At 37.7% G+C, this 18,720-nt stretch overlaps 2 protein-coding genes and 1 long non-coding RNA gene across 4 annotated transcripts in view; 1 reads left to right on the forward strand and 2 right to left on the reverse strand.

Annotated features, from left to right (window-relative positions):
- The window catches only part of LOC146699037 (alpha-lactalbumin-like), a 2,037-nt gene extending 1,878 nt beyond the window's left edge, over positions 1–159 (reverse strand). The window contains exon 1 of the mRNA XM_085471999.1: positions 105–159. The gene's annotated coding sequence lies outside the window, so the exon portion shown is untranslated. The remainder of the gene's footprint in view (positions 1–104) is intronic.
- A 5,115-nt stretch (positions 160–5,274) lies between these two features.
- Positions 5,275–7,465, reverse strand: LOC146699038 (uncharacterized). Its single transcript, XM_085471996.1, has 5 exons — positions 7,332–7,465; positions 6,983–7,144; positions 6,041–6,538; positions 5,888–5,948; positions 5,275–5,635 (listed from the first exon to the last, which is right to left on the reverse strand). The coding sequence occupies exons 2-5, from the start codon at positions 7,131–7,133 to the stop codon at positions 5,569–5,571; spliced, it is 777 nt and encodes a 258-aa protein (XP_085328122.1). The 5' UTR covers positions 7,134–7,144; positions 7,332–7,465; the 3' UTR covers positions 5,275–5,568.
- A 9,988-nt stretch (positions 7,466–17,453) lies between these two features.
- LOC146699039 (uncharacterized) lies at positions 17,454–18,515 on the forward strand. 2 transcript variants are annotated; one of them, XR_014922753.1, is made up of 3 exons: positions 17,454–17,676; positions 17,751–17,812; positions 18,085–18,515. It is a non-coding gene; the product is annotated as an uncharacterized LOC146699039 (long non-coding RNA). The 2 variants fall into 2 exon arrangements; XR_014922752.1 differs by having other exon boundaries at positions 17,751–18,515.
- Positions 18,516–18,720: the final 205 nt, after the last annotated feature.

Raw genomic sequence — 18,720 nt, forward strand, 5'->3', positions numbered from 1 at the left:
ATTTCTTAAAAGCACACTTTCATTTTGTGTTAATCTTGCATTTTTGTGTTCATTTTTGTTTTCCACATTACATGCTGCTATGCATGCACCATATTTAAGCTCACCTGTTGCCTCTTTCCCCCTGTCTCCCGGACAAGCAACGTGAGCTTCATATCAGTACTTTCTGTCGGAAAAGGTGAAAATGAAACGATTGTTGTGATGTCTTTTTAAATAAAATACATTTTCATTAAGTAAAAGAATTTTGCAAGACTTTGTTCTAAGGTCTATTTTTGTAAGAGAGGAGCTGAAAAATGGTTGCCTTTTCTTTATATGCAGAACCCATTCATTTGATTATAGTCTAAAGTGAAATCACTGGTTAAAAAACAATATTGACAGAAAAAGTACGGAAACAAATGTTTTTTTACATAATATGATGAAAACATTGCGATTATAAATGTAGCAAATACTTACCACGTTGGGCCACTTGATCGACTGCTAACTGAAAGAAATTGCTGTCTCTGTATGTTTGCAGATAGAGCCGGTGCATTTATATGTGATGGCTTTTAGCAGTGGACAAGCCTGTTTCACTGCTGCCTTTGTTGTATGGGGAGTTTCCCTTAATACACAGGAAATCTTTTAATGATGATGAAAGAACACACAAATGTGGTTTTGATTATTGTTATGCAATTGCTTATGGATTACATTATTTTACCTGGCCCATTTAGCATTAAATCATCCAACACCTGACTTTCACTGCTTTCATTGACTTGAACATCCCCATATGGAAAAGATATATATAAATCTTATAAAGTTTGTATCTGTCTTGTGTGAAACTTGTATGAAAAGCATACAAGAGTGAATACAGACATAAGATCCCTTGAAAAAATTATATAAATGAAAGTTGTATGTTTTGGACACTTACTAAAACAATATATGAAAGTAATGAGTAAATCATATAAGTTATTAATATTTCTTTTCCATATGGGTCAAGTCAACGCACCCAAAAGGATTATACAGGCACAGATGAGGGAGTAGACTTCACTGAAACTTTTGTGTTTGATGTATTTAGGAGGTGCAAAATGTTTCTCGGAACAGAGTGGAACAGATCTGAAGTCACAATGATGAAAGGTGTGATCGCACCTTTTACTAAGATGACTTTTATTTGCACCCCCCATCCCCTCCCTACTGTTTCTAAACAGTCTAAGCATATAAGATGATATCTGTTAAATCTTCTCACAAATTTCTCACAAAGTGCAAACATTCCCCATTAGGACTTGTGCTTCCGAAATGTCTGGCTGTAATTATCTTCACATTAGGAGAAACATCTGTTAGTCAGACCTTAACTTCATCTGGTTCACTACCACTATTACCTTTTTCCCACTAGTTACTAGGTTCAACTTGATTTGGGGGTTTTCCATTAGGTGGTAGTACTTGGTAGCAAGTATGTTTTTAGTACCTGCTTGGCCAGGATTCCAAATGAGCCGAGTCAGACCAAAAATTTGACATCAAAAGATTCTATACCACAGTCTGACAAAAAGCTATAGACTAAGCAGCAGATATACTATCGCCTGAACATCCTCCATTGTTGTGTTGTGCTTGTGTTGCATACAAATGACATCATGGGACTTTAGGCCACATTGCTATAGTGACCCCAAGGACATTGAGTTGGTACTCGGTCATAATGACAAATGACTGAACAGGGGCGACTAGAGTGACTAGGTTCTAGTGGGAGTGAGGCATATGTGTAGAGGAGCTGCCTGAATCATATCTCCCGTGAAAGATTGATAGAGAAAACTCAAGACAGAAGAGAAACAGTGAGACCAAGAATAACAGCATTGCATTGTCTTAGTTAACTATAGTAGAACTACTAAAAGTGAGTGAGGATAAACATAGCTACTTTTTATAAAGTAGGTGTCACGGTCTGCGGGACGCAGACCGAATGGAGAATGAGTGGAGGACTCAAGTGCGGACACTGACAAGGAGACGGAATTAACTTTAACGAAAAACTAGCCTTTATTTGGAGCTGATAAGAGAGCATACAAAAATTAAGCAAACAGACTGAGACCAAGCTAAGAAAACTTGGAATAAACTATGACAAGACTAGAGAGACTGTGAAAGCTATGCATGCTGAAAATACTTTAAAATGTGAAGGGACACTATGAAGTCTAAAACTAGACATGGGGAGGGGAACACAGATGACACCACACTGAACACAGGAAGACGGAGGGCTTAAATACACACACATATGAGGTGATCAGGGGAAGTGGAGACACATGAGGAAACAGCTGACTGGAATGAAAATAACGACGCCATAGTGGAAGTGAAAACTAAGTACATGGAAACAAGACTTCCAAAATAAACAGGAAACAGTAAGAGACACAGACATGACATAAATTTAACAAGTACCACAGAGACATAAAACATGACAGGTAGACATGAAGCTGGGAGACTTAGAACAGAGGAGAAGACACAAAAGGATCTGCAAAACAAAGGACTAACACAGCACTCCAGGCATCGGAACACTTAATAAGATAAACAAAACTCAAACCAGAACACAAATTACAAAAAAAATACAGTAATACTAAAACACTGGGTCACAGGACCCAGTACCGTGACATCGGGGGACGCTTTTGGCGTTTTCATATAATGGCGTTCTAAGGTAGCTGGGATAGGCTTCACTCCACCCACGACCCTGGTAAGTGGAAGACAACGCATAGATAAATGATAAGGACTATTTTACTTTTCCTAGACATGAGAAAAATCAAATATCTTCAGCTCTTGATGATCAGCTTAATGATAACATCTAATGACCAAAAGAATTGCACGGGCGGTTGTTGCTGCACTGTATACACTATTTTCCTCTTTATGATGAGTTTTGCCAGCTTGTCTGAAATTATATACCCCCCCCCCCCCCAATGTTTTAAATGGTTCACTAATTTTAACTGGAAAATGATCTTCAATTACAACATTATTATTATTATTATTTATATGCAGAGGAATCATGAAGGAACAGAGACTCTTCCTTCTCTTTTTCATTATTATCACAAAAAAAGAAGAACACAAAGGGAAAGTAAAGTAAGAATGCACTAAAAGAAAGTGAACATTTTAAAACTTAAACAAAGATGCTGATGGTTTAATTCCCCAAAATTATGAGGAAGAAACACCTGAAAGGTTTGTTGTTCAATCCCTGGTTGCTGAAGTGTTCATGCCAAGGTATCCTTAAGCAAGATAGGGCTTTGGAGTTGACGTCACGCCGCAGTGCATTGTGGGATCGCGGCGCCATGCCAGTAGGCCAGAAAGCAAAACAAGCACACAGTGTTAGAGTGTTGGAATCGGGACTGCCAGAACCATGCTCAAAATCAGCGCAAAAGACAAAGGGCTGTATCGCGACCGATTGCGCCCAGACGCCAAGAGACGGTACTTTGAAAAAATTGCATGCATCGGTAATGTGGACCCGTATGAAATAAGGAAGTGGAGTGGAAACCCAGATGACCTACCGCCTTTGTCCTATCCCGATATCTTTGCATACCTTGTCTGTGGAGTCAGCGCATACACAGCAAACCAGTTTAAGAATTATACATCCCTGGAGGCCCACATCCAATTCACAAATGGCTGGGTGCAAGATTTGTCCATCTTTAAGCCTCCACGCTGCGAGTACGTTGTCGTTAAGACATAGGTAAGTCGGTTTGAACTTGATAACTTTCTAAACAACTTCTTTGTTACAGTTTTTGATTTGCACGTGCAACGTGCTGCTCTAAATAGCCTGTAATGTTTCATTTTGTGGTTCAAGATTGATGCCAGCTGTGTGTTGCCATGTAAATAGTTTGCATTTCATTTTTATGTACTTGCTAAGTACATGTGAACAGATCAAGAATAAAAAACAAACAAACAAATATACTATTCTTTTCTGTTTTATTGAAACTACTTCACACAAAGTACAATTATTTACAATGAACTACACATGCAACACAACAGCTTTATGAATAGTCAACAAGAGCAAGTTTCATTTGGCCCTGGTTTGACAACCACACTGGGGCACATATTCACCAAAACACAGCAAACCTTAACAATCTTATCGAGCAGTGTTGTGTTTATTTCTGCTCTGCCCTGTTCATTGCACACACAATACTTCGTCTGCCCTTTAGCTTCCGTGATGCTGTCTGTCCGCTCCCCACTTCTGTCAGATCTTCATCAATCACTTCTGCACAGGGCACACCTTCAGACTCTGCAGCTGCATAACAAAAGCCTGTAAGATAAAATTAGTGCATACACATAAGGTAAATGTACACCAATATTCCAATGACAGGTGTGTGATTCATCTGGAAGTTATGTGCGGATTAGTGTACAGTGATAGCAATTTAGTATGTTTTTAGAGCTCAAACCAACAAAAAGCTGGGGATTGCACAGAACTCGATATCCGCTCGTCTCACTGCTGCAATGCAAGCCTGACGTCTTTGTTTAGTAATATCGGATACATGGGATCCCTTACGTTGCCTCCAGGATGGAAAACGATGAAAAGAGAGCCCATTATCCAGCTTCTTGCCTTCACGATCGTGTGATCTAACGTTGCAACTGACAACACAACACGTACGAACCATAGCTGAAGCTGTATCCTGTGTCTGGCCTACTGTCATGGCGGAAGGGGGCGTGGCCCACCTCCCGTGACATCACGCTCCAAAGCCCTATATTGAATGCTGATAAGTACGTGAATGCCAGATAGAAAGTACTTAGGGAAAAAGTCACTATATGACAGTGTGTGGGAATGAGTGAATTATACTTGAGTGCTCAGTCAAAGTAGAAAAGGATTTTAAAAGAACTAGACTATTATAATTACTACTATAGGGTCCAAAGTGGAATATCTCATTCAGAAAGGTCACCTGAGGCAAAGTGTAAATAGGAGCTGAAACACATGGAAAGAGGTCCTTTATAATCTGCCAACTTCAAGGACAAACAGGAAAAAAGGAATATATGTGTTAACAGTAAGTCTTAACATTTGGTCCTGAGGTTTTACTGTATAAATATCTCAGTTTAATCCATTTTTATTTCATATGAGAATAATTTTAATGGTTTGCACAGTAGCCAATTGCTTGGTTTATTTCTGATTAATGAAATACCTTTAAGTCTCCTGGTTGGAGCAAAATTTTATCTCTCATGCTTTCAGGGTTATTTTTCGTATGGTGGTGCACATGTCGTGGTGTTAAATAAACGTGAAGCAACAGGTAGTCTTCATGAGATTGAAGCAGTTTTGTCATTACTATTAAAAGTACTATAAATATATAATAACACAAACACAAAGATGCTGCAAGTCAATATTTATTGAAAGAAAAGAAATAGATGTAAAGCGTTGAGTTTTAGACTTTTGAAAAAGTAATCATTACTTTGTAGGAATTTGAGGGCTGATTAGGTCTATTGGCATTACTATTAAAACATACAGGTACAAAGCAACGGTTACGGAATGATCCACCAACCAAACAAACAAACAAACAAAAAATGCTGTTTGGTTGGTAATGGAGCATGCGGTTCCTCAATCACAGCTCACGGAAGGTGGATCTCATTAGGAAATTGTAGCAACCAAGATCTCACAGCCATTTAGTCACATTCCTCAAAGAAATCCCTGGTGCGACGACATGACTTCGAGGCACTTTTCATGATCTCCCTGTTTGATTAAAACAAAAGGCAGTTATTAGGCAACACAATAATGGTGTTCAATCCTTGCAGCAGTGTTAAAGACTAAATGCTTTAGAGACGTGATTATGGCCCAACACCTTACTGAATTTTTTAGCTGTTTTTCAGTATATGGATATTATGAATAAATCAGCAAATTAATGTATCACACAATAATATGACATTTTTTCAAAGCTTTGGTTATTTATCTGACCTATTTGTGTTGTGCTTTCCAGAAACTTACTTCCAGTAACCAGTCTTGACAACACAAGCAATATCATCAGTTATGTCATCATCAGTAAAAGCTGCAAGGAAAAAAGAAACCATTTTTAATATACACAATAAAAAAGCAACATTTAAACAGTAAATCTGTGTTTGCTTGTTTGCAAGGACTCACCTGTGCAGGAGGCATGGCACATACTTTTGGATGGACATAATCCCGAATCACAGAACTCTCTGTCAGACAGCTGAAAGAGCCCGTAAAGGTTTTTGGATTCGTCATCGTCCTCACTGCTCGTTTCATCCTCGTCTTCCATTTCACTGTCATCCTTGTGCTCCTCTTCACTAAACTTTTTCCCCTTCTCACTGTGTGAATCAGCATCACGCCTTCGTCTTTTCACGCCACTTGTGCTGTTTGACACAAAGGTTGTGTTCCCTGAGCTGATGGTGGAGTTGACAGTAGTTATAGTGTTAGTAGTAGCAGTAGTGGTGCTGGTCAGGTCTATGGTTGTTGAATTGGTGTTTGTCACTGTGGCTGCTCCAGTGATCGTATTGTTGCCTCCGCTTGTGGAGGGGGTTGTGACCACCGCTGGGTTTGGTGCGGTAGGGATGCACTTGCCAAATGACTTGACTAACTTGGTGTTCAGATCAGACCTCCTTTGTACTTCACAGATAACTGCAACAAACCATTCATGTCCACAAACAAGGACAAGAAAGTTTTACTTTGGTGGCTACTTTTTCAGTTATTATCCTCTGTGTTGTAGAAAAATTTCACTTTACAATTACATTATTGATGCAGTTGATAAAGACATTTAAATAGAAAAATTGCATGTTGCTAATATTACTTCACAAAGTATTTGCAGCTAAGATAAAGCTTTATTACTGATTCTGTATTTGCATGTTTAAAGTAAACAGTAAGTAATGTCATCAGATATATCAAATGCAATTAATGTTTTCCTCAAATATAGAAGAAGAATCAAGCAGCAGTCAACTTAAATAATTTTGTACCGCTAAGGTACAGCTTTGATCCTGATTTTCATGAGCACCAAAGTGATTTGTACTTTGACTCTGAAGGTTATGAAGATTCTTTGCTAAGTACCCAAAGCACATTTGAGCTCACCTGTTGCCAACGTTCTTTCCTTCAGTCTCCTGGGCAGATCAAGCATTTCACCGAGCTTTTCTCTGAGCTCGCATTTGGAAACGATCCAGCTCTCAGAAAAACTGGGCAGCAGAACTGCCACAGCCACCACAACAAGCAACTCGAGTTTCATGTCAGCAGTTTCTGAGGGAAAAAAGTGAAAATTACCTCCGCTTTGTATTTGTAGGTCTACAACAACAAAAAATGGTTAAAAAAATAACAACACTATAGCAAGTGAGGGAACAAACTGAAGTTTTTTTTTTTTAACATAATACGAAAACAAATTATAATGACTAAAAAACGTTTTAAAATTAAATAAAAATTTTCTTACCACTTTGGTTGACCAGCTTGCCTTTTCACTGCGAGAATTTTCCCCCACCTGTGTATGTTTACAGACAGAGCCTGTGGGTTTATATATGATGCTAGGACCAGTGGGCCAGCCTGTTTTACTGCTGCGTTTGTTGTTTGGGGAGTTTTGCTTGGGAAAGGAAAATTTTTAACGCTGTCCAAACAATACACAAAAGCCCTCATGACATTAAATACTTATCACCTGAACATGACATTCAGATCTTTCATTGGCTTTAACAACATGTGACTGCATCTACGAGGAGTAACCATACTAGGAATAGACTTCTCTAAATGCTGAATATTCACAAGAGTGGAAGAGGTCTGAGGTCACAGTGATCGTGATCACTGGACACCAAAGTCAAACCAATTCATCTCTCTGTCTGCGTGACTGTTGCAGCCAAATTTGAAGTTTGAAATTTGACTTCAGTCACAGCTGTCGTGTATGTAGAGATAAAAAATAAAAGAGATAAAATTGCAAAGTGAAGCAAAAGATAAACAAAAAAATTAAATAAAGGTATTCATAACTGTTCTAATTTTAACAGTTTACTGTTAAGTTTGTTTTCATTTAAATAAAATGTATTCTTAACTTGTCCTAAGATGTTATAAGAAAATGTAATTGATTCCAAATTTCTTCACATCTGCATCATTTAAAACACAATTTTTTCTCCAGGATCATGTGTAATCTGCCAGCTTCAAGGCCAAGCAGGAAAAAAGTGTATGTGTTAAGGGTAAGTCTTAGCATTTGGTAAGAAGTTAAGCTAAAACGATCAGCTCACATTATTCAAATTTTTATTTCATATGAGAATCATTTTAATGGTTTGAATAGCCAATAAAATATTTTATTACTCTCCTTTTCTGAGTAATGCTTTGTAGGTTCTGCTTCTCATACTGGCACTCTCGTCTCGTGTGGTCTTTTGAACAAATAAGAAGTAATAGATAAATTGAGTTTTGGCATAGCAATGAAAACATATGCAGCATGCCACTTAAATATAGAAAACACTGTTTCATGATGTTTAGCAGGTAATGGACCCTGTGGTTCTTTGATCACAGTGTAGCAGAGATGGACTAAATGAGGAAATTATTGTGATCTTGCAAGTAGAAACTGATCTTGCAGTCATTTAGTTACATTCTTGTGGCAACCTGACTCTGAGGTACCGCACAATCTGCCTGTTTGATTAGAGAAAGTTATATTTCACTATTTTAGTTCCTGTTATACTAAATTGTATTGGATTCAGTGCCAGCACTTATGTGTACCTTCCTTGGAACGAATGTGATGTCACAATGACACTGGCACACAAAAATCAAATAAATCCAATCAGTAACTATAAATGACATGTTGTAAGAAATTTCCAATCACAGCTGTTGGATATGGAGAGGAGCAAATATGTGAGTTATTTTATTCTGTGTCTGGGGAAAAGTTTGCTCATATTTGTCCAGCACTGACTCAGTTGGCAGAAGGGTAAAACTCAATAGTTTGTCATGATTATTTTTGCTGTGTCACTGTTTAAGCACATTGAATGGCATTACACATTTCCAGATACCCTGGAACACAAGTTAGACAAAACAATGATCTTTAGTTTCAGAAGAACCAGTTTAAATTACTCAATGTCCACTTAAAGAATAGCCTAGTCACTGTATCATGACAAGAGGGGCTTAAATGTCTTTAAAAATGTTTACTCGCTGACTTACCTGCACTCCACACAAAATGTAAAGTTATTTTATTATTTATATAGGCTTACAGTATTTAACTATAAATGAGATGTTAACCTGATTAATGTCATTGTATTTGAGTATTTGAGAATTGCAGAATGTATCTTCTTCTTGAAATATTCATAAGAGTGGAACAGATTTGAGTGACTCTGATTACTCAAAGCCAAAAAAATACCTTCTAGTCTGCATGACTGTTGCAGCCAAATTTAAAGAAATTCCCAGTCACAGCTGTCGTGTATGTAGAGAAATCAAAATATCAACTCTATTATTTTACTTCCTCCCTTTCGTCTTCATTGCAACAAAGATTCAATAAAGAAACATAAAGACAAACTAAACTAACAACTATACACACACAAATCAGAAAACGCTTCAGCAGTTATAAAACCTGGCAGAGAGTTCAGGGTAAAAATCTCTAAAAGGGATCGTCCCCTTTGGAGATGGTCCTGAGGGTGGTTGAGGAAATATCTTAAGATGGAATTGTAGGTGGTTGACAGCTTTTTGCCTCCTATTTAAAAATACTCATACTACTGAAAATTGTTTAAAGTATAAATATTTCATCTTTCCTTTGAAACTTCCATTTTTACTCTATTCAACTTTATTAACAGGAAAGTTTTTGTTAAATTTATCAGTTAAAGTACATAAATTCTACAGTTTTTTTCCCCTCAGTAGTCATTGCCAAATATCATATGTTGCAGTCTTATATATTGGCATACACATGGCACTTGCAAGTAAATACAAAATTCATTTTTTAAACAATGATTTCATTCATTGTGGGGGAAAAGGGGTCCCTATTATTTTACTTTACCATTTAGTAGGTCAACATGTATGCGTTAAGACTAAGTCTTAGCATTGGATCCTAAGCTCAGCTGAAAAGCTCAGTTCACATTATTCCAATTTTTATTTCATATGATAATCATTTTAATGGATTGAATGGTGAACATTTGCTTCGTTTATTTCTCGCCAATAAAATACATTATTAGTCTCCTTTTCTGAATAATGATTTGTGGGGTCCTGATTCCCATACTGGTGCTCTTCTCATGTGATGTTTTTGAACAAAGAAGTAATAGTTAGATTGAGTTTCGGCATGCCACTCAAATATAGAAAACGTTGGTTTTTTTTTTCATGATGTTTAGCAGGTAATGGACCGTGTGGTTCTTAGATTACAGTTCAGCGGATATGGACTTAATGAAAAAATTGTTGTGATCTTGTGACTGATCTCTCAGCCGTTTAGTTCCATTCCTGCGGCGACTTGAGTCTGAGGCACTCCTCACGATCTGCCTGTTTCATTAGAGAAAGTTATGTGTATTGAAGTATCAAGTTTCAAGCTTTGTTGTCATGTACAGATAAACAGTGTAGCCACATTTACCTGTAATGAAATTCTTGGGCTCGTAAATTACATGTTTCCAGGTAGCCTGGAACACAAGGCAGATGATAACAATGGTCTTTAGTTTCAGAAGAACCAGTTTAAATTACTCAGTGTTCACTTAAAGAATAGCCTAGTCATTGTGTGACGACAAGAGGGGCTAACTTACCTACACTCCGCACAAAATGTAAAATTATTTATATAGTCTTACAGTGAGATCATCTACAAACAGGAGTGCATGGACTGTAAAAAACAACAACAACAACAAAAATAATGCTAATATAAAATCCAAATACAGTGAAAATAATTTATAGCACATAAGACTTTATTTTACTGCAGTCAAATAAATTCAAAATTCTTGGAACAAGGATATAGAGAGTAATTTGTACTTTTAAAGCAGTGAGACCAAAAAACAGTAAAACATGCTCAGTTAGCTAGAGCTACTGAAGAGAAGCAAGGACAAACATATGTACTTTTTATGAAGGGGCTGCTAATTGTAAATGCAAGTTTCAAACAGCTAAATAATGTCAAAAAGTACACAAACATCCATCTGCTTGTGCTTGGCAAATTGATATTTGATAAACTGGAAGTTTAAATCTTACATGAAATGTCCTTAAGGTCATATGCTATCGTGGACTTTAACAGTTGATGTTGTGAAATGTCTTTAAACTTCAAATCAATGCTGTCCAGAGTTATAGTAAACTATAACGCTATATATAATGGTATAGTTTACTAAATTAATAACTCAAACTAAATGCAAATAAGTGAAATTACATTTTAGTTGATTGAAATTAAAAAATCAAAATAGACTTTAAAATATGTAAACTAACTGAAACGATTTTGTAAAAGTGGTAAACAGATACGATTATTAGTTTCTGTATTTTTTTTTCTGAAACTTACTAAATAAAAACAAAAGTAAAAACTAGAAAATACAAACTATAATCTGTATGACACCTCTGGCACTATGGTGGCTGAAATGCTCCAGCTGATAAGGTCCACTTTCCCTTTGCCATCGAACTTTGTGTGGCATAGATCCAAAAAACAAGCTCTAGTCTAAAATGTCCCCATCATTAAGCTATTTAAATCAAAACTTTCAAAAGGGCTTTTTTAATACCTATTCTGCTCTTGATGATCAGCTTCATGATAAAATCAAACTATCACATGACTGCAGGAATCTGGTAGCAACCAACAAAATTGCAAGGCAGCACTCTATACCTTTTTGTGACGGGTTTCACTAGTGACTTACCAGCTTCTTCTAATAGCTCAGCTCTTTTGGCTCCCAGGTGGCTCTTCAGATTTTTTGTTTCTTAAATTAATTCATTACCAAAAATTAAATTAAAACTTAAAAGTAAAACTATGTGTAAAATGAGTGAATAGTATACAAAACAGACATTATATCAGATGTTTACTATTTATATGATCATAAAAAATAAATTTTGAAGTACAAAAACAAGCACACATCTGAATTTGACAAAAAGATCCATGTATACTTAATATTTATTAACCTTTAACTGTTTTACTAGAGTGAAACAGGACAGCTTATCACAAAATAAAATCTAACATAAGAAAAGCCAAGTCCCTCAGCTTTAAGCGGTTGATCCCGTTTATTCTCTCTGTCTTTGACTGCCCTGTTTTGGAGAGGATTCTCTCTCAGGGGGTTGAAATTTTACTGTCGTCAGTCATCTTCTCAAGTTTCCAGAATGTTTTCTTTGTATCAGATGTTCTCACTCTCTCTCATTTACACGTACAAAGAAGCATAAGGGAGGGAAATGAGCGTGTGGTGTGTCTGTAACCTCCCCCTCCTTCCCTTCTGCTCAGTACAGGCCAATGACTGTTTGGTGCGAACACTCAGACGTCATCACACATCATGCAGTTGACCAATCATGTATGACCTGAATAGGAAAAAAAAGAGAGAGGAAGAAAAAAAAAGAAAAGTGTCTCAGGCTCCCAGGCAGGAACTGATTCTCGTTATTCACTTCAAAGAGTCATCTCTGAAAGTCGCTTCATTCACACCTGACACTTCACTACGGGTCAGGAAATATACATTTTTAAATATAAATATTGTAAGTGTCCTACATGTGGTGGTGTCGTTCCAAGATTGCTGGGTTGTATGTGTCACGGTGTAGGAGAAGAGGACCCAAACGCTGGATTCAGAAGCAAAACCATGTGCCTCATATATGAAAACTAAAAGTAAAAACTTCATTATTACTTTTTATGTCATTTTAAGCAGTGCATAAGTAAATGTAACTAGTTTATAACTAAAAAAAAAATCCCTATCTTACTCTCAATCAAGCTCAAGTCAATATGCTTATGAACAAAAATAAACACCAGAAAACAGTGCAGGGCATAGGCCCATGTGAGCTTTTAATGATGCAGTCAGGTCAAACTCTACAAGGCATCGGGATACAGTGATTGTGCTTAAAAAACCTACAACTGCACTGTATAAATGTGTGAATGGACTTGCTCAAGCAAGGCAGAAAAGCCTCATGTAGACATTGCCCCACCGCACCATCATCTGAACTATCGAGGTCAGCTGAAGTTGTAAATGTGCTTTTTAAATGTCCAGGAAGGGATTGTTTATAATCTGTCATCTTCAAGGGAAAACAGAAAAGTACATGTATATGTTATGGAGCTTCCCCCAGAATTAAATTTCAATGCATTTTATCTAAGATTACAGTGTGATTGCACATTGGTTAGAGGTAGAGTGTCTACTTTCCAAGTTCAAGTGTCTACTAGTATCATCTATTAATTGAAAAGTTGGTGGTCCCTGGTTGCTGTAGTCTGCAACCAGGGACCACCATTCATTATCTTGCCCAAGTATCCTTGGGCAAGATAATGAATGAACATAGAAAAAAGTGGACATAGATTTGAGCGCTTAGGCAGAGTTACAAAGCATTATAAAGGAACTAGTCCATTTAACATCTTTACGGGGGCCAATGTGGGAAACCTCATTAAGACATCATGTGAATTACTGAGGCCACCTGAGCAAAGCGTAAGAGAAAGTTGAAAGTTAATTAGTTGGTCAGCAGTTGTACAGTATATATACTGGGAATACAGCCAAATATTGTACCACACAGTCATGTAAAATTTATTTAAGCTTTTGGTTTAAGTTAATGAATTGTGAAATAAAAAGTGTCATATAGGCTTTTACAAGTCAACAAGTGCAAAAAAAAAAATAACATAAAAGCCTCTGGAATTAATAATAGTACAGAAATAATGCCTCATCTGCATAAGAAAAATTACCAGCACTGTGTCAGCACGAGAGAAATTTATTTTGCAGTTCATCTGAAAAGATGCAGTTGCGCTTTGGGATCTTTTAAACATCATTAGGCGTATTGCTGCACGCTGTCTGTCCCATCTGTGAGTGCAGAACAAGCAACAAAGCAGCAGCTCGGGGATGACGTCAAACACATGGGTCCTCTGTAGGCCTATAGGAAAACCCAGACATTTTTATCAATCTCGAAAATCCCCCCAGACGCCCCGGACAGAATGTGAAAAGAGGACATGTCCGGGGAAAAGAGGATGGCTGGTCAGCCTAAGTTAGTCAAGAAGTAAGAAGTGTTTGTGAACTAAAAATCCAGAATGTGGGATACTGTTTGTCAGGATTTGGACAGCCCAGTGTGTGCTCCCGATGCAGGGGAAACTAATTCTGCCGGGGAGACCTACCTTTGCACTTGTGCAGGCGAAGCCAATAGAAAGATATGCTTCATCCTATTTCTAGTATTTGGCTTGGAAGGAAGCTGGTTTGGAAACATATTCGTCGATGCTTTATCTTCTGCTTTGAGTTTATGTGGGAGCCCCGTCAAAAACCTGTCCATTATGTTAGCAGTGTCCACGTGTTTTTTTTTTTTGGTTTTTTTTGGTGGGTTTTTTTGTTTTGTTTTTTGTATTCATACCATTTGCCATACCTCATCTGTGCAGGAGGTATGGCAAATGTTTGGATGGGCAATAACCGTCCAAACTAACTGGACATCATGAACATCAGTTCATGGGTTAAATTTTCTTTGCTTAAATTTCGTACTTCAAACAAGATACATTAAAGCTTAAAATGTATAGGGATTAATGCCTTTTTAAGTGGTGGGATTCTTTTTTGCATTCACATGGAATTCTTTCATATTTAGTTTTCATTTCCCCCCATTCATTTTCTTCTACAATAAAGTAACTGATTAACAAACAGTGACATGACAATTAAAGGAACTCAATGATTTGTTCAGATAATAAAACAAACACACAGTAGCCATAATCAAAATAGTTATGAGATTCTTTCCTGCAGTGTTGGTCCACTAGATGAACTATTAAGTGTAGGAAATTTCCCCCCGTGTATGTTTGCAGACAGATCCTTGAGTTAATAGATAATATATTTGACCCCTGACCAGCGTGTTTTCTGCTGCCTTTGTTGTGTGGGGAGTTTCCCTTGAAAAACCGGAAAATCTTTAGTGTTGACGAAACACTACACTTAAGTCCACATGACATAAAATACTTCTCACCTGAACATGACGTTCAAACCTTTCATTGACTTAAGTAAGATATGACAGCAGCTATTTGACTGTAAAGGAGTTGTGACTCTGATAAATCGGGGTATTATTGTGTTTTGGGGAGTTGCTGAGTGTATCTCCTTTTTTGAAAATGAAAATTCACACACAGATCTGAGATCATGATAATGATCATTACATTCCAAAGTCAAGCCAGCTCTTCCTCCGGACCACGAGACTGTTGAAGCCAAATTTAAAAAAAAAAAAAATCCCTGAGCAACAAGTGTATCAAGTAGGTTTTTCTCTGACTGAGGTAAAGGTTTCTCATATTTGTCTAGCACTTACTCAAATTGCAGAAGGGGCAGGGCTAGAGAGTCTCACATGGTTATCTTTGCTGTGTCACTTTTTAAACACATTGAATGACATCAGAAGTTTCCAGGAAGTCTGACGATGAGGGACACAATAACAATGATCTTTAGTTTCAGAAGAACCAGTTTTAGATGACATAATGTTCACTTAGAGAACATCCTAGTCATGGTGTAACAAAAAGATGGGGTTAGGGTGGGTTATTCTACAAATAGAAGTGCATGAATAGAACTTAATGACATGGTAACTGAAACAAAACATACAATGAAAACAATTTAAAGCATATGAGAGTCCATTTTACTGCAGTCAGATAATTTTTGAATATGTAGCACAGGACTGGATAAAGTGTTGGGGTTGTTACTCAAAGAAAGTAACCTATTACACATTCCTTGTTACTTTTCTTAAAAGTGTAGATCTCTCCATAATTTTCCTCCTCCTGAAGATCATCACACACCTGCAGCTGATCAAGCCTCGCCAGAGGAGCTACTTAGGAGTGTGGTGGAGCTCTCTTCGACGCTTGATCATTATGTGACTACCCGTCAGTGTTTTCAACATATCAGTAAGCGTAAGCTTGCTGCAGTTGGAAAGTGTCTAACGTCCGCCTCTGTTATTTCCCAGGAAGAGCCTGGAAATGAGAGTGCAGCAAGCACGGGGTGCATGGACACTTGGAAGCGAGGACACAGGGCACAGACACTGGGAGGAAGACATGGCACAGGGATTTATTGTTGTGTATTATTTACGTTACTGTACATAAACGCACTGCTTACATTGAAGGGTCCTGCATCTGGGCCCTTCTCCCAGCGCAGCTGTGACAGTTTTCTACATTCCACAGGACCTCAACTCCCAAAGTATTTTCTATCTTTCTCTCACACTCCTAAAAGTACAGTGACCTGATACAACTTGAAAACATTCAAAATGCTGCTAAAAAATATTTTCCCCCTTCATTAATTTTTGTCACATTTACATGTTTTTAGATCTGGTTCCTGTCCCACACAGCAATGAATGTATTTGAAAGCAAATCTGGATTCTTGGCTCATGGTGCTTAGACATGCAGACTACAGCAGCCAGGGATTGAACTACAAACCTTTCAATTGGTAAATGACCTGCAACAGCCACTCCACACAGGCTGCTTCATGCATTTATAGACATTTTCACAATTCAAGTAACTTGCTACCAGTTCAGTTTTTTAAATTCCTTGGAATTTCAGTCTTTCTGAAACTAAACAAGTTAAAAACAGATATCTGGAAGTTATTTTCTCTATAACTAGCCATATCAATCCTATAACAATGATGGTGTTGCTGCTATTCTTGTAACTCTTTCTGAGCTGACCTGAACTACCAGTGTCACTGAAGAAAAAAAAAAAACAACTAAAAAAACCCCCAAAAATCTTTTATTTAGCTGCTAATACAACACCTCTAATACAACACCTCTCACTTTATTTCTCACAATCTCGCCTGATGATGTCTGGTGAGCAGCACTCTAGTTAAACATTGAATCTACACTAGTCTCAAACTCTTCTCTCCCGGCTTTGTTTGTTTTCTGTAACTTTATTCCTCTACATCTCTGTGACAAATGAATTTTCTGAAAATCTCTGAAAATTCTAAATCAAATCAAAACACAAATGTTTCTGTTCACTCCACATTAACAAACAACAATCTTTTTTCGCCAGCACTGAATTTTTCTAGACTGGACAAAGAGGGAATTGCATCCCATTATCCCAACTGTTTTATCAGTGACTGCTTTGGTTCCTTTTCTCAGCTTCAAATCAAGTCACATTTTTTCCATCACCTTAAAATCAGACCCTTTTTAAAGGGGTGCATCCCTGAATCCACTGTTAAGCCCAACAGTCATTTCAGTGCAACTAAATGCTAAATATTTAGTTTCTCAGTTTGTTAAAGGTTTCGCTACTCCAACTAATGAGTTACTAGTGAGTTTTGTAATTAAAGATGAAACTCGGGAAGAGAGCCCGTTTAGTGTCCAACGGTGTTCTGTCAGCACTTGTCTCGCAGAGGCTCAATCAGTTCAAGATAATGTAACAAAATATTTGGCACTGTAAGCCACAGTATTTTGCTGCATCTTTCACACTAATGGATGTTACGGACATTGACAAACTGATATTAGAGTGTATTCATATTACAGGACGGTACAGTATTGTTAGGTTTGAAAGCCTCATGTCTTCCCTCCAAACATATGTAACCCACATAAAAATAAAAAGAACTGCGTCTATAACTAAATTGGAATCTTAAATTCCAACCGGAGCGTGTCCGTGAAGGCATCGTGCGTCATGACGCACGCCACGCCGCGAGGCTGCACATGCCTGTTGTGACCAATCACATTCGCGAGGCACCGATATATGCCTTCCGGGTTGTCGCCTCGAAACGACGCGGGGGAGAGGCGTTAGCGGATGGAAGCAACAGGTACGTGGGCCGAGCGCTTTTCGCTGTTTACTATCTTGACTTGTTTTGAATTAATTGTGGATTGCGTTCAACAGTATTTTGATACCGCCGTGGGTAGATGCGTGGGGCTCGTATGTGACATCGCACGTAGTGAATGGTGAGTGAGTCTGAATGTTTGTTTGTATTTGTAACCTGTATCAGTATGCCAGTGCTATTAGCTGATGGGATGGCTGAGGCTTACTGTATTACTACTGCTCTCACTTTATGTGGCTGTAGTTTTGTTATTTGAGATTGTCATTTGTTTTAATTCATTACAATGGTTGGATATGTATTTTTTGTATTTTCTCATGGATTTTATGTGTACACTGGAACTAAAGCTAGCTTGGGAAGTTTAGATGAATTTTGCTAATAGTGGTTTTGTGATTATAGTGCAGGCTAGTGGTGCCCTGGAGAGACCACAGCGACACCACTACTTTGGATGGCGAGCTAGGCCCAACGAGCCAGAACCCCAGCTACAACTTCCTGCGGTCTGGTAGGAGGCTGCTGCGGCCTACACTCTCCCCTCTTGGTTTAGTCCCCTAAATCTCACTTCTGAGATTTCAGCTTTGGAATCTTAGTGCTGATCATCCTACTTCAAATTTCAACCTGTCTAGACTGTCATACGCGTTGGACTTATATCACTCATGAAATAAACTTTATGGACATTGTTGCCAGAGGTTGGACGAGGTTCCTGCACTGCCGTGCAGCGGATATTTTACAAGCTTGAATTGTTTTATTTTTTCCTTGTCTGCAGATTTTGTAAATATTGGTGTTTGGTAGTTGCACTTTGTTTTCACTATAAATAACATTTGTAATCACAATATTTGTGGTTGTACGTTTATTGTACTTCACTCACCTCCTAGAGCCGAATCTGATATCTTCTGAATTAGCCCAACTATTCATAACCAACTTAAATTATTTTAGCTTATGTACTTGCTACATAAGACAAATTAGTGGCGAGCCAGCCAGGAGGTTGTGTCAAGTATAATATTGTTGTGTACATTCAGTCTCACTATCTCACCATAT

The sequence above is a fragment of the Copadichromis virginalis genome, linkage group LG11 (genome assembly GCF_057382275.1).
Source record: "Copadichromis virginalis isolate Kocher_CV1m ecotype Utaka linkage group LG11, C_Virginalis_male_GT1.1, whole genome shotgun sequence".
Classification (NCBI taxonomy): Eukaryota; Metazoa; Chordata; class Actinopteri; order Cichliformes; family Cichlidae; genus Copadichromis; species Copadichromis virginalis.